This window comes from Macaca mulatta, chromosome X (genome assembly GCF_049350105.2).
Source record: "Macaca mulatta isolate MMU2019108-1 chromosome X, T2T-MMU8v2.0, whole genome shotgun sequence".
Classification (NCBI taxonomy): domain Eukaryota; kingdom Metazoa; phylum Chordata; class Mammalia; order Primates; family Cercopithecidae; genus Macaca; species Macaca mulatta.
This window is the reverse complement of record NC_133426.1, coordinates 36,277,075-36,291,706: the sequence shown is the minus strand read 5'-3', so window position 1 is coordinate 36,291,706 and position 14,632 is coordinate 36,277,075. Positions and strand designations below refer to the sequence as shown.

General features: G+C 36.3%; 1 protein-coding gene across 1 annotated transcript in view; it reads right to left on the bottom strand.

Annotated features, from left to right (window-relative positions):
• Positions 1-14,632, bottom strand: part of CFAP47 (cilia and flagella associated protein 47) — a 427,534-nt gene that overhangs the window by 142,556 nt on the left and 270,346 nt on the right. Inside the window, exons 46-49 of the mRNA XM_015127166.3 lie at positions 14,039-14,235; positions 12,963-13,106; positions 12,181-12,354; positions 8,756-8,867 (exon numbers count right to left, since the gene is read on the bottom strand). Of these exons, the coding sequence (XP_014982652.3) occupies positions 8,756-8,867; positions 12,181-12,354; positions 12,963-13,106; positions 14,039-14,235 (627 nt within the window). The remainder of the gene's footprint in view (positions 1-8,755; positions 8,868-12,180; positions 12,355-12,962; positions 13,107-14,038; positions 14,236-14,632) is intronic.

The window sequence follows — 14,632 nt, the reverse complement described above, 5'->3', positions numbered from 1 at the left end:
CATCTTATGTAAAGGCAGAAAATGCTGTATGTGACATCACTTGTAGATCTATTTACACAAATGAATTCATTTCTAGACAATCATGTGAGTACGATTTGGGGATAGAATTAATACTCATCTTGATTTTGGTATCAAGAGTCAGAAAGAAAAGGTCTAGTGCTCACAAATCCTCTAGGGTAACGCCATCATGAACCATCAGAGCACAGGTTACCTGAGAAAGCTAAAATCATAAAAGAAAAGAAAAATGTCCAAAGGACCATGAGAGCATCCAAGAATACCAAACATACGATCTCCACAATGCCTCAAGGTCTTGCTTTTAAAAATCAATCCTGTCACCTAAAAGAACATGAACCACTTTATAGCAAACAATGATTATTTCCAAAGACCAATGACACCTGATCGATTTTGCTTCTACAAGTATGGCAGTCAATATTGGTGATGGCAAAAAGCCAAAAAGATCCAAATTCAGTTTCAACCAAGATATTGATAGCACTCTACCTAGTTTTTTTAATTGAAATAAGCTAGGATAGAGAGGGGACAAAAGAAGTTCCAAATCCCCCATATGCCCATATCATATTTGGAAGTTGTCAAGAGAGGTATATATAATCATTTGGCATTTTTGGCTTTTGCAAATCAAATTAAGAAGGGAACAGTGCGGAGAAAGGAAAACACAGAAAAAGCAAAATTTACATTACATAATATCTCAGCTGTTTCTATGGTACTATGGTCAATAAGTTTCTTTCAACGTCAAAGACTTGGACGAGATGGCTAACTAGACACAGCCAGGAAGAACTTCTCTCACCAAGACAGATCAGAATATTGAGGAATATGGCATGCTTCAAGCAGACTGTCTGAAAGAATGCACTGAGAGAAGTTGAAGAGAGGGCCCAGATGTTAGGACTGAAGGAGGAGGAAGCTGGAAACCATGCATGGGATTGCTGAGTGCCAGGATGCGTTCCAGGCCCTGAACAGCTCCTGAGGAAAGGTGTGGGTCTGACATGTGTAAGCTGCTAGACCTGGAGAGAGAAGGGCTGTCTTTTCCATAGGACCAGGGCGAATCTGATCTGCATGCACCACTGACCTCCAGCCCCTCCCAGAGTTCCTGCCAGGCCATGCCTACACCCAGTGCAGCCTCAGCTACCCTACCAAAAGGTTTTCTGCCAGCATCTACCATCATAGCACTTTAACCATATCCTCCTGTCACCCCGCTGGAGCACTTTTGCTGACAACCTCCCACCAGAAGGCATTTGCCTGCAACCTCACCACTGTCCCTATGGGTCACAATCAGCTGCAGCACCACCACTGTCCCACCAAAGTACTTTCTGCCCATGGCATCCCCTGCTAGAAGGGTTCCCACCCACAGTGCTCATGCCAGAGCACCTCCTACAAATAGTGCCCATGCTGTGCCCACTGGAGCACTTCCAGCCCATGGCCCCCTACCTCTCCAAGTACTTCCTTCTGGTGTCACCTGTAGCACTCTGCCACCCCTGTCACACTGTGTCCCACCAGTGGTGCCACCATCAACCCAGCCCGAGTGCATCCCACCCATGGCATCCCTGCTGGAGAGACTCTCACCTGTGGCACCCCCAAGTCCCCACCAGAGTAATTCTTACCCATAGTGCTGCCACTACCCCCACTGGAGCATTTATACCCACCGTGCCCCCACCATTCCCTATGGAGTGCTGTTGCCAATAATCTGGTAGTGCCTCAGCTCCTCCATCCAAGTTGGGGCTTAACCTCAAGGGAACAGTGGACAAAGCTATGGACCCAGTACCAGCCACTCTATGGATAGAGCACATAGCCCAGCAATGTGGAATTAAGCACTGGCCCTCTGAAAGCATCCAGAAACTGAGTCATTCAACTATACACAACTTGCACCACAGTCACACCTTCAAGGGCAATAATGACCATAAAAATATAAAGCCCATCCAAATGACAGCAATTTCAAATGATAAAGGAACATCAGCCCTCACAGATGGAAAGAACCAGCACAGAACTCTGGAAACTCTAAAAGTCACAATATCTTTTTGCCTCCAAAAAAAAAAAAAAAAAAAAAAAATTCACACTATCTTCCCAGAAATGGTTCTTAACCAGATTGAAATGGCTGAAATGTCAGACATAGAATTCAAAATCTAGAGGGCAAGAAAGCACATCAAGATATAAGAGACAAAGAAAAGACCTTCAATAAAATTCATCATCACTTCACATTCAAAACCCTCAACAAATTTCTCACCGAAGGAACAAACCTCAAAATAATAAAACCACGTACAACAAATCTATAGTCAATATCATACTGAATGGGCAAAAGTTGGAAATATCCACCTTGAGAATTGGAACAAGAAAAGGACGTCCACTCACACTACTCCTCTTCAACACAATACTGGAAGTCCTAGCCAGAGCAATCAAACAAGATAAAGAAATAAAGGGCATTCAAATCAGAAGAGAGGATGTCAAACAATCTCTTCACAGACAATATGATTCTATACTCAGAAAACTCACAGACACCACCAGAAGGCTTCCAGAACTGATAAATGACTTCAGTAAATTTTCAGGATACAAAACCAATGCACAAAAATCAGTAGCATTTCTACACATGGAAAATGTCCTAATTCAGGGCCAAATCAAGAACAGAGTCCTTTCTATAAAAGGCACAAAAAGTATAAACTGCCTAGAAATACAGCTTACCAAGGAGGTGAAAAATGACTACAATGAGAATTACAAAACACTGCTGAAAGAAATCACAGGACATCACAAATGAAAAAACATTCCATGCTCATGCATAGGAAGAATCAGTCTTATTAAAATGGCCAAATGTTCCAAAGAAATTTACAGATCCAATGTTATTTCTGTGAAACTATCAACAACATTTTTCACAGAATTAGAAATAAAAATTATTTAAAAGTTCATATGGAGTCAAAAAAGTGCCCAAATAGTCAAAGCAATCCTAAGCAAAAAGAAGAAAGCCAAAGGTGGGAGAGATGGAGCAAGATGGCAGAATAGAAGGCTCCACTGATTATCTCCCCTGCAACAACATCATTTTAACACTTATCGGCACAGAAAAAATACCTTCATAAAAACCAAAAATCAGGTGTGCCCTCATAGTACCTTGCATTATATTTGTGAAAGAGGCATTGAAGAAACAGAAAAAAAAATAGTCTTGAATCTCCAATGCCACCCCTCACCCACCCCACAGCAATGGTGGCAGTGAGCAGAGAGCATCTCTGGGTGCTGGAGGAGGAAAAGCACAGCAATTGTGGGGCATTTAACTCAGTGCTTTTCTGTGAGAGCAGAAAGGAAAACCAGACCAAAATCAGCTGATGACCACCCACAGCGGGAGCATTTAAACCAGCCCTAGCTAGAGTGGAATTGTCAATCCCAGTGGTCTGAACTTGAGTTCCTACAAACCTTGCAACTAAGGGCTAAACTGTGCTGTGTCTATAAATAAACTGGAAAGACAGTATAGGCTATAAAGACTGCAATCCTTAACCGAACCCTAGATCTAGCCCAGAGACAATGGACTAGGGGGTGTACATGACCTACTGAGACACCAACTGGGTGAGGGAGAGCTGGCATCACCGAAGTCCTAACCCCAGGCTGCATAGCCGGTAGCTCCAGAAGAGACCCCTTCCTTCCCCTTGAGGAAAGGAGAGGGAAGACTGGGGAGGACTTTGTCTTGCATTTTGGATAGCAGCTCAGCCACAGCAGGATAAGGCATTAGTCAATGTTGTGAGGACTCCATTCTAGGCCCTAGCTCGCAGACGACATTTCCAGACACACACTTGGTCAGAAGGGAACCAGATACATTGGAGGGAAGCACACAGTCCTGGCAGCATTTGTCACACGCTAACTGAAGAGTCCTTGGGCCCTGAATAACCAGCAGTAATACCCAGGTGCTACATCAAGGGCCTTGGGTGAGCCTCTGAGACTTGCTGGCTTCAGGTGAGACTCAGCACATCACCAGTTGTGGTGGCTACAGGGTGGCTGCTTGAGAAAAATAGAGCGAAAAGTAAAAGGGACATCATCTTGCACCTTAGGTACCAGCATGGCCACAGGGGCTCTTGGCGTCCTTCATTTCAGGACTTGTCTACTGGATGACGTTTCTGGATCTGCCCTGGGCAAGAGGAGAGCCCACTGCCCTGAAGGGTGAGTCCCAGGTCAGGCAGCATTCACCACAAGCTGACTTGAGAGTCCTTGGGCTTTAAAGGAACATTGACTGTCATTTGGCAGTATTCCTCATGGCCTGCAGCGGTTTTAGCTACAGGGTGGGGCTCCTCTGCCTTTGGAAAGATAGTTATTGGCCTTAAAGGGAAGGTAAACAAAGAACTATGGGTAGAAAGTTTATTCAAAGGAAAAAATGGAGAACTTCCCAAACCTAGAGAAAGATATGACTATCCACATTCAAGAATATTATAGAAACCAAGCAGTTTTAACTCAAAGAAGACTATCTCAAGGCATTTAATAATCAAACTCCCAAAGGTCAAGGATAAAGGAAGGATCCTAAAAGCAGCAGGAGAAGAGAAAAAAATAACATACAATGGAGCTCCTATGTGTCTGACAGCAGACATTTCAGTGGAAATTTTATAGGCCAGAAGACAATGGCAAATTAAAAATATTCTGCACAGTAAAAGAAACTTATCAACAAAGTGAAGTGACAATTCACAGAATGGGAGAACACATTTGCAAACTACACATCAGACAAGGGATTAATGACCAGAATATATAAGAAACTCAAACAACTCTATAAAAAAACTAATAATCTGATAAAAATGGGAGAAATATTTGAATAAATACATCTCAAAAGACATATAAATGGCAAACAGGCATGTAAAAAAGTTCTCAACATTATTGATCATCAGAGAAATGCAAATCAAAACTACAATGAGATATCATCTCACTCCGGGCAACATGGCTTATATTCAAAAGGCAGGCAATAACAAATGCTGGCGAGGATGTGGAGAAAGGGGAACCCTCATATACTGTTGGGAATATAAATTAGTACAACCATTGTGAAGAACAGTTTAGAGGTTCCTTAAAAAATGAAAAATAGATATACCGTATGATCCAGTAATCCCACCGCTGAGTATATACCCCTAAGAAAGGAAATCAATATATCAAAGAGATAGCTATACCCCCATGTTTGTTGCAGCACTGTTCACAATATTTCAGACTTGGAAGCAACCTAAGTGTACATCAACAGATGAATACATAAAGAAAACGTGTACATATACACAATGGAGTATGATTTAGCCATAAAAAAGAATGAGATCCTGTCATTTGTAATAACATATATACAACTGGAGATTGTTACGTTAAGTGAAATAAGCCAGGCACAGAAAGACAAACACTGCATTTTCTTACTTATTTGTGGATCTAAAAATCAAAACAATTGAATTTATGGTGATAGAGAATAGAAGGACTGTTACCAGAGGCTGGGAAGGGTAGTGGGGGGTTGGTGGGAGGTAGGAATGGTTAATTGGCACAATAAAAATAGAAGAAATGAATAAGACCTACTATCTGATAGCACAACAGGGTGACTATAGATAATAATAACTTAATTGTACAGTTTAAAATAACTAAAAGATTGTAATTGGATTGTTTGTAACACAAATAATAGATGCTTGGGAGAATGGATATCCCATTCTCCATGATGTAGTTCATATTGCATGCATGCCTTTATCAAAACATCTCATACACCCCACAAATACATACAACTACTATGTACCCACAAAAATGTTAATTGTCACTGACAGCCCTAGTAGTTGGTATATTTTCCTCAATTTTAGAGTTTTAACTAGTCTTTCGTAAAAGGCAGGAATTCATTCAGAATTGGCATAATTAGTTTTGATAAAACATAGTCAATTTCAATTTCCTGTTCTATAGAAAGCAGTGAGTTCTACTACTTCTGAGAAGAAACACATAAGAAACCACAAACTGTGAAACATCGTTGAATTCGGAATGTTTATAACTACCACAAAGCCCCTGGTCTGTGAATCAAACTCTTAAAGTTATTGGAATAGACTTACAAAAATTTAAATAATTATTGAAATATTGTAACAACGGATCTTTTCTTATATGTTGGCAAATATTCAGTTGTTTGAGCTCCACCGTCAAATAACTTTTGCCAGTCCAGACACCACAGCCCCTCACCCAGAACTCTTGGAACCTCCCAGCAATTTAGCAGCTACTCAAGTGTTAACACATAAAATATCAGGATGCCTCAGGACCTAGATCAGGTATCCTTTCTGGTTAGTCAGTGTTGGGATAGAGGTTTGTTAATTATTTTGAATATTACCACTATATCTAAATATGAATACCATGTAGCTCCTTCTTCCCAGGAATTCACATCTGGTGGTGGAAATTGGTATCTGTAAATCATCTCAATTAAGGTATGCTTTGATATATCTAAAGTTTAATCATAGCATTGGGGAGCCTGATGGAAGGAAATATTAATCCCAACATATAAGAAAAGATCAGTTGTTACAATATTTCAATAAGCAAAGCACAATTAGTTGAATGTCAGCTTTGTTCATAACTACTGTGTTTATTAAGGCTTTCCAAATTACAGGTCTTTATTAAATAATTATTATATAATCAAGAACAGAATTGAAAATGAACACAAAATTTTAAAAAAGTATCTGATACATACACACATGTGTGTACACATGCATGCACACATACATGGAGAGAGTTCTGTAACCAGCAAAAGCAGGAAAATTCTCATATGTGTGAAATTTTTATAATCTAGTTTTCTTTATATCACTTCAGATTAATTAGCAGCTGTTCAGAAGCAATTGTATTTATACCGTTTAATCTATAGTTTAAGCCTTCCAATAGTAATATCAATAAAAATTAGAGCTTTTACAGGCTGTTTTTTCCAAAGCATAATGGGACAATTAATTTAACTCTAAGGCACGGCCCTGGGAAGAGCTAATGTGATCACGTCTTGTAAATATTTTTCAAAATTATGAATCCTGTAAAATGGTTTGTATAGCCAGAAACATTAACCTAATTCATCCTCACTTAACAATGTATCCTGAGCTGCATTTAACTTCACCAAATACGTTCTAAATTCTTTCAAACCAACATGTTAATAGTCCATATCTGAATAGTAAAAATGTGTATTGAAATATTGTGGTGTCACAAAAGCTGCTACAACAACAACAGAAAAGATTACAGAAAGGAAAGGCTTGCCAAATCTAATTATTTAATTTTTCGTAAGTCTATTCCAATAACTTTAAGAGTTTGATTCACAGACCAGGGGCTTTGTGGTAGTTATAAACCTTCTGAGTTCAATGATGTTTCACCGTTTGTGGTTTCTTATGTGCTTCTTCTCAGAAGTAGTAGAACTCACTGCTTTCTATAGAACAGGAAATTGAAATTGACTATGTTTTATTGAAACTACGCCAATTCTGAATGACTTGCTGCCTTTTACGAAAGACTAGTTAAAACTCTAAAATTAAGGAAAATATACCAACTACTAGGACTGTCAGTGACAATTAAAATGAAAACTAAAATTTAAATTTCTTTAAATCAATTCACTTCTTATGGATTACCTAAAAAATAGTAAAATATGTTACTTTATTGAAATGTTCGGACTAGAGACATTATAGCTCAAATCTACCTATCAAATGAGGACTTGTTAATGGGGTTTGTAAATCCAAACATCTCAAAAACAAGGGGCAGATTTCAGAAGATGCTAACAATTTTTGCTGTGTTGGCATTTGAGGTTAAGCACACTAGAAGCAGGGAGTGGGGATGGGCGGCTGTTTCCTCCTACATAAATTCTATTACAGTGGTAATAATTGGATCATTGTGGTTGGCACTCTGAAATTTCCCTTCTGCTTTTTAATAGCATAGGCATCCAGTATGCTCTCTGCACTTTCTTCTTTGCAGCAGCTCTCTATCACTTCTATACCAGACATAAACCCTTCCCTCAAACACTTTGTTGAGGTAAGCAGGGATGAAAGGCTAGTACATCTAAGGAGCAGTAGACACCACTACATACGTAAGTATAGAAAGAATATGTGTATATGTATATACTTTCTACACTTCTAAAGTTGTATCCACTTACCTACATTATCAGAATTTCCTCAACAGTATCCAACTACCATAGGGAATTTAATTTTCTCTCAAATAGGACAACTTATTCCTTTGATGAATCACAATCCGTCAGTACTAGCTATTACTCTTCTATCACTTCTTACTCCTCTCCCTTCAAAAAGTAACAGGAACACCTCTCCCTCCTATTCCCATGTAAGTAGTTCTGTTCAGGGACCATTGGGGAAATCTCCATAAATAAATACTTTATTGCACACAAGGGAAGATAAAGGAAAAAAAATTCACATATATCAAACCTTTCATTTATTTTTCATGTATCAAGTAACTGCATGTGAATGTTTTTATGATATCCAGTCCTGTAAATAAACATTCTCTTAAAATGTCATTGGGTATAACTATTTTAAAGTATTTATCACATTTTAAATGTAAATACCCTTAATTAAATATTTTCATTTATAGAAATTTGTTTCACAAATAAGTTTGAAGAAATGGCCAAGATAATACAGCACTAGACATAAAATGTATGCATCAAAGACCTGATTATTTAGAAAGCTAATGACTGAAATGTAAAACTAAATTTTCTTCTGAGTCATTTAATAGAAAGAGGAAATACAAATTGCATTTCTATTTTGTCTCATCATATTTCCATCCTAGTGTAGTAGGAAAATGACTAATATTTTATTAATGGATTTTATACCTTTCAATATACCACGTTTCCAAGGGCGTACATTAATCAGGTATAGAATTTCTTTATAAGGGTATACGGTAATTTGTGGATTTCCCCACACTATCGGAAGATCTGCAGTTACCTATAAAAGATAATTCAAAAACAAGAATTATGTAGTATCAACATAAAATATTTTTCTATGCTTTAGTACATTACACTACATGAAATTACTGTAACAAGTTAAAGCATAGAACAAACTGAAATTTAATTTAAATACTCCCAATAAAATTATTCACTTTTTTAAAAAACAGCAAGACAGAAAAATTCTACATCCAGTAGAAGAGAAATCTAAGAACAAACCTATTTAAAAATGGAACAAAGGAAATTATTCTTACAAAACAAAAAATGCTTATATTCTGTTACTACTTATATCAAGATCATTGATGCTTAGAAAGTCTGAATAGCTCTCATCGACCATGCACAATTGTCTTTAGGCAGTTTGATATACAAAAGAGATGAACCATTTCAATAAATTTCTACATCAGTATTAATAAAACAAACAAAAAATATTTAAGCAGCATTTGACCACACCTTGGCTAAACCTAACTTTCAGTTTCCTGGGTGCTTATATCTTCCTACTCCCCACTGCTCAGGGAAACAATAATCTACTTTGTGTCTCTACATATGAGCCTATTATGAACAATTATTAGTAATGAAATGAAACAGTACGATGTGGACTTTTATCACTGACTTTTTTATTTAGCATACTTTTAAAAACTTTTTCATACTCTTAATGGATGAGAAATTATATATATTTATAATGTACAACATGATGTTTTGGTATACGTATACATTGTGAAATGGCTAAATCAAACTAATTAATCTATGCATTATCTCACATAGTTATTATTTTTGTGGTGAACAAAAAAAATCTATTCTCTCAGCTCTTTTCAAGAATACGTTGTTATAATTATCGTAACCATGTTGTACACTAGATCTAATAATTCTCTTCAACTTACTTCTTCTATCTAACTGAAATTTTGTGTCCTTTGATTCACATCTTTCCAGCAACTCCTCTCATCAGCCCCTGATAACCACCATTCTACTCTCCACTACCATGAACTGAACTTTTTTCGATTCTACATATAATTGAGATGATGCAGTATTTGCTTTTCTGTGCCTGGCTTACTCCACTCAAATAATGGCCTCCAGGTTCATCCATGTCACAAATGACAGGATTTCCTTCTGTTTTAAGACTGAATAGTATTTCATTGTGTGTTTATCACATTTTCTTTATCCATTCATTTGTTGATGGACACAGGTTCAGTCCATATCTTGGCTATTGTGAATAATGCCGCAATGAACATGAAAGTGCAGATAATTTTTTGACATAGAGATTTCAACTCTTTTCAATATATACCCAGCAGTGGGGCAGTGGAATTACAGAATCATATGATAGTTATATTTTTAATTTTGGGAGAAACTTTATAATGTTTATCGTAATGGCTGTACTAATTTATACTCTCACCAACTGTTTAAAAGAGTTTTCCTTTATCTACATACAGAAATAAGGATGCTTTTGATGCATGAAACTTGAAATCAGAAGGTTAGAGGAATCAAAGGACCAGATAAGTAATAATCAAGGTTTGATTATCACTTGATAATCCAATGTTAAGGAATTAATGTCAAGGAAACAAGAAATGTAGAATAATATAAAATAAAGGGTGAATAGCATTAAGAAGGTAGGTCAACAGTGTCAAACTTCACATGTTACTGGCCTTGAGTTCACAGAGGTCACAGCAAAGGAAACAATCAATGAAATGAAAGGCAACCTGACGAATGGGCAAAATATTTGCAAATTACATAGGTGATATGAGGATAATAGTTAAAATGTATTGCTGCTGATAAAGACACACCTAAGACTGTGTACTTTATAAAGAAAAATCTTTTTAATGGACACACAGCTCCATGTGGCTGGGGAGGCCTCACTATCATGGTGGAAGGTAAAAGATATGTCTTACATGGTGGTAAGCCAGAGAGAACATGTGCAGGGGAACTTCCCTTTATAAAACCATCAGATCTCATGAGACTCATTCATTATCACGAGGACAGCATGGGAAAAACCAGTCCACATGATTCAATTACCTCCTACCAGGTCCCACCCATGACACATGGGAATTATGGGAGCTACAATTCAAGACGAGATTTGGGTGGGGATACAGCCAAACCATATCATAAAATATAAGGAAAACACAACTCAAAAGAAAAAAAACCAGACATTAAAATCCAGATATCCCTATAAAAAAATGGGCAAAGGACTAGATTTTGATTTTGAAGGTAAGAGATGGCACTGAAAAATTTCAGCCAGACATGAAAAGATAAGAGTTTCCTTTAGAATATTAATTCCATTTGCAATCTAGCAAAGAAAGAAGAGGAAAACCAAGGCACATATTTATCAGGGTTACAAAAAAAAAAGAGTAAACCCAGAGAATTTACAAACTTCTGTAGTCCCCTCTAAAACTGAATTCAGGCACTTATAATGGGTAGATATTTGAAGCTTCTTTTGAGGATCCTATTGAGCAAATAACTATTTGTAGATAATTGTAGGAGTGAGTGGAAAATGTTATTTAAAGATTAGTTTAAACAAACCAAGTGAGGATGGAAGAGTATAATGCTTCATAAAAAATAAGGATATAGGCCAGGCACAGTGGCTCATGCCTGTAATCCAATCACTTTGGGAGGCGAAGGTGGGTGGATAACTTCAGGCCAGGTGTTTGATACCAGCCTGTCCAACATGGTGGAACCCCATCTCTACAAAAAATATAAAAAGTAGCTGGGCGTGGTGGCACATGCCTAGAATCCCAGCTACTTGAGAGGCTGAGACACAAGATTCACTTGAACCCAGGAGGTGGAGGTTGCAGTGAGCCAAGATCATACCACTGCCCTCCAACTTGAGCAACAGACCAAAAAAAAAACAAAAACAAAAAACAAAAAACAAAAAATAAATAAGTAAAAGGATGTAAACAATTATGCATTCCTTAATATTTCCACTATTATTCACACTGGTAAATGATAGGCTACAGTTCTGAAATTTTGTTTTGCCTACAGATTTCACATTAAAATTTTAAAAGATGTTTGTAAATATTTTTGAAAACACCTTTTATTATCATGCACAATTTTTTCAATGAAAAGCACATGACTCAAATAAGTAGATTTTAATGTGCTTCATAGTTATATAAATATAAGCCTTATTTCATCCTAATTCAACTTTATAATTGAAATGATATTTAAAAGCTGTTGAACTAATAACAGGTAGGATTGTAAACATCTTATGTGACATTGTTTCATCTGATTAAGTAAAACTAAATGTTTAAAAAATTGTTTGTAATTATTATAGTTCATGTGATTCACCATATTCAGAAGAAAACATTTTCACACTAAAAATAAATGCTTACCTTAAATGTTAGGGAAGTATTTGTCAAATTAGGCAATGTTATATGTTTTTGTGTCACATTCCCCACTTGACATTCCACAGTAATGTGTTCCAAGGCTGAAGGTTTTTTTCCAACCCCTTTTATGTCAAAGATGTGCTCCATACCATCTACTTCATTTTGTAGAATAAGTTTACCCTATGAGAAACCAGACACATTTCAGGTCTATAGGAGTCATAGTTAAATGTTAAACAACCTCTGCTATCTTATTAATCTTGTATCTGGTTAATAAAATGAGCTTGTAGAGAGGTGTTAGCCATTGACTTTTTCAATACACAAATAAATGCTTCTACCGAACACATAAAGACAAATTTCTGGTGAAAAGTCATTTATTTCTCATTACCCTCTCTAAGTTACAGAATGTATATAGGCATTCTCATACACAGCAATTATATGCATGTCTACTTCCATGTAAAAGAAATATTGTCTTAAGAAAGTATTTTCTGATATACCAATTTATTTAATGAACAGGAAGGAAAAGTAATTATCTTACTTTGTTCAGCATGTTGTATAAAATTAATTTGAATGCTAGTATTCACAGACAAAAATATTGTTATGTTCATGATGTTTATGCTTCATATTAAAACATGTATTAAAGTTTTAAGTAAAAATAGTCAAATACATGGAAAATATTAACTTTTCTGCTAGGAAGTTGTACTATCAATTAAAAGACTAATGTCATACATTAGTTTACTGACTAATGATACTATTAATTAATACTGGGGAAAATATCAATGAGTTCATACCGTAATGACACATTCAAAAATAGGTTTGAATGTGAGAGGATACTGCACAATTTCACCTGGTCCAACATGTAAATCAATAGGTCCATAAAACCATTCTCCTTCTATAGTAACTTGAAATGTCCGTTTATCGTTTGTTTGATTTTTCTAAAGCATGAAAAAGGTACAAAAATATTAGAGGGATGATATTGATGAAATTGAATTACATATGAATTCTTGGTGTTTTTTATAACATTATATATTGTATTTTTAATTGTATTTCCTAGGAATCACTATTGGAGAGTCATATTTGTTAAGAATAAATATCAAAAATATAAACATAAGGCATAATGATGACTATATGTTCTTTCTATGTCACATAAGAGCACTGCCTAATTGATCTATCAAAGGATTATTCAATATCTAAAGAAATTTCCCTTTGTCTCACTTACTAATTGCCACTAAAATGATAAAATGGCCTTAGAGGACACACTTTACTCCTAATTCGAGGTAATAACAGGCATTCTAACTGGCAGATTGCTCACATAGCAAAGATTATATATCTCGTCAGAACAAAATTTTGTGCTTCAGATTGACTTTTGTCATGTCTTTAATAATTAGACAAACAAATAAACCAAAAAAGGCAATTTATCCCTCTAAAAAGCCAAAGTTCTTTACAATTACCTTACCTTCTTTTACACTATATTGTCACTCTGGCTAATAAGTAGCCAAGCTACAGCCAGTCGTTGCTCTCAGTGCCTCTGAACCCATCTTAACCAAGTATTAGATCACAACAGAAATTAGAGTAGAATGACCTGAGAGTCCATAACTCTGCTTTGTGAAGCAAGAATGAATTTAATGATACATTAAGGACATTGGAGTTAATTGTTTTAAGCAAAAAGATCCAGCAGAAGTGATTGATGAGATGAGTAACAGAATAACATTTATATTTAGGAAGAGATTCTGACATAAATATGAAGAAATAATTGACAGCAGATATGACGATCAGAAATTTGTAACAGTTCAAGATGAGACATCTGGAGGACTTTGACACAGTGGCAGTATGAATAAAGAAAGGTACCAAAAAAGTTTATACATACTATTGGAATATTCTGAGTAAGGGCTTCAAATGCTGGTGTTTCAAACTCAAATTTGGCCTCTGGTTGTTCTTCATTCACAATACCTTCAACATAATAGGCACGCACATCATACCTTGATTTCAATAAAATTTTACAAGGATAGCGTCCAGGATGGAGAGGAAGAAATTGCAAAGGAAGTGGTACAGATCCATCTGAAGCTATCAAAATAATTTTAAAACAGTTCATTTAAAATCCTATAAAACCTAAAATTCATCTTAGTAAGCAATATTTAATATTATTATATTAAATTGTACTGCGTAACCTAAAATAGGTTTCGCTGGGATAACACACTACCTCTAAATCTCCAGGGCTTACCATGCAAGCTTATTTATCAATTAGAGTATATATACTGAACTGGTCAGAGAACAGTCTGCTCCTCAAAGTCACTCAGGACTCCCTACTGTGAAAGATACTACCATCTTGCAGTTGTACCATAACAAACATCTCTGTTCTTTGGCTGAGAGGTCAGGGGAAAAGGAATGGCTGGAAGTTTGCTCAAAGACTTTTCAGTTTTCAGCTCAAAATCAATATGCACATTACATTTAACTGGCAAGA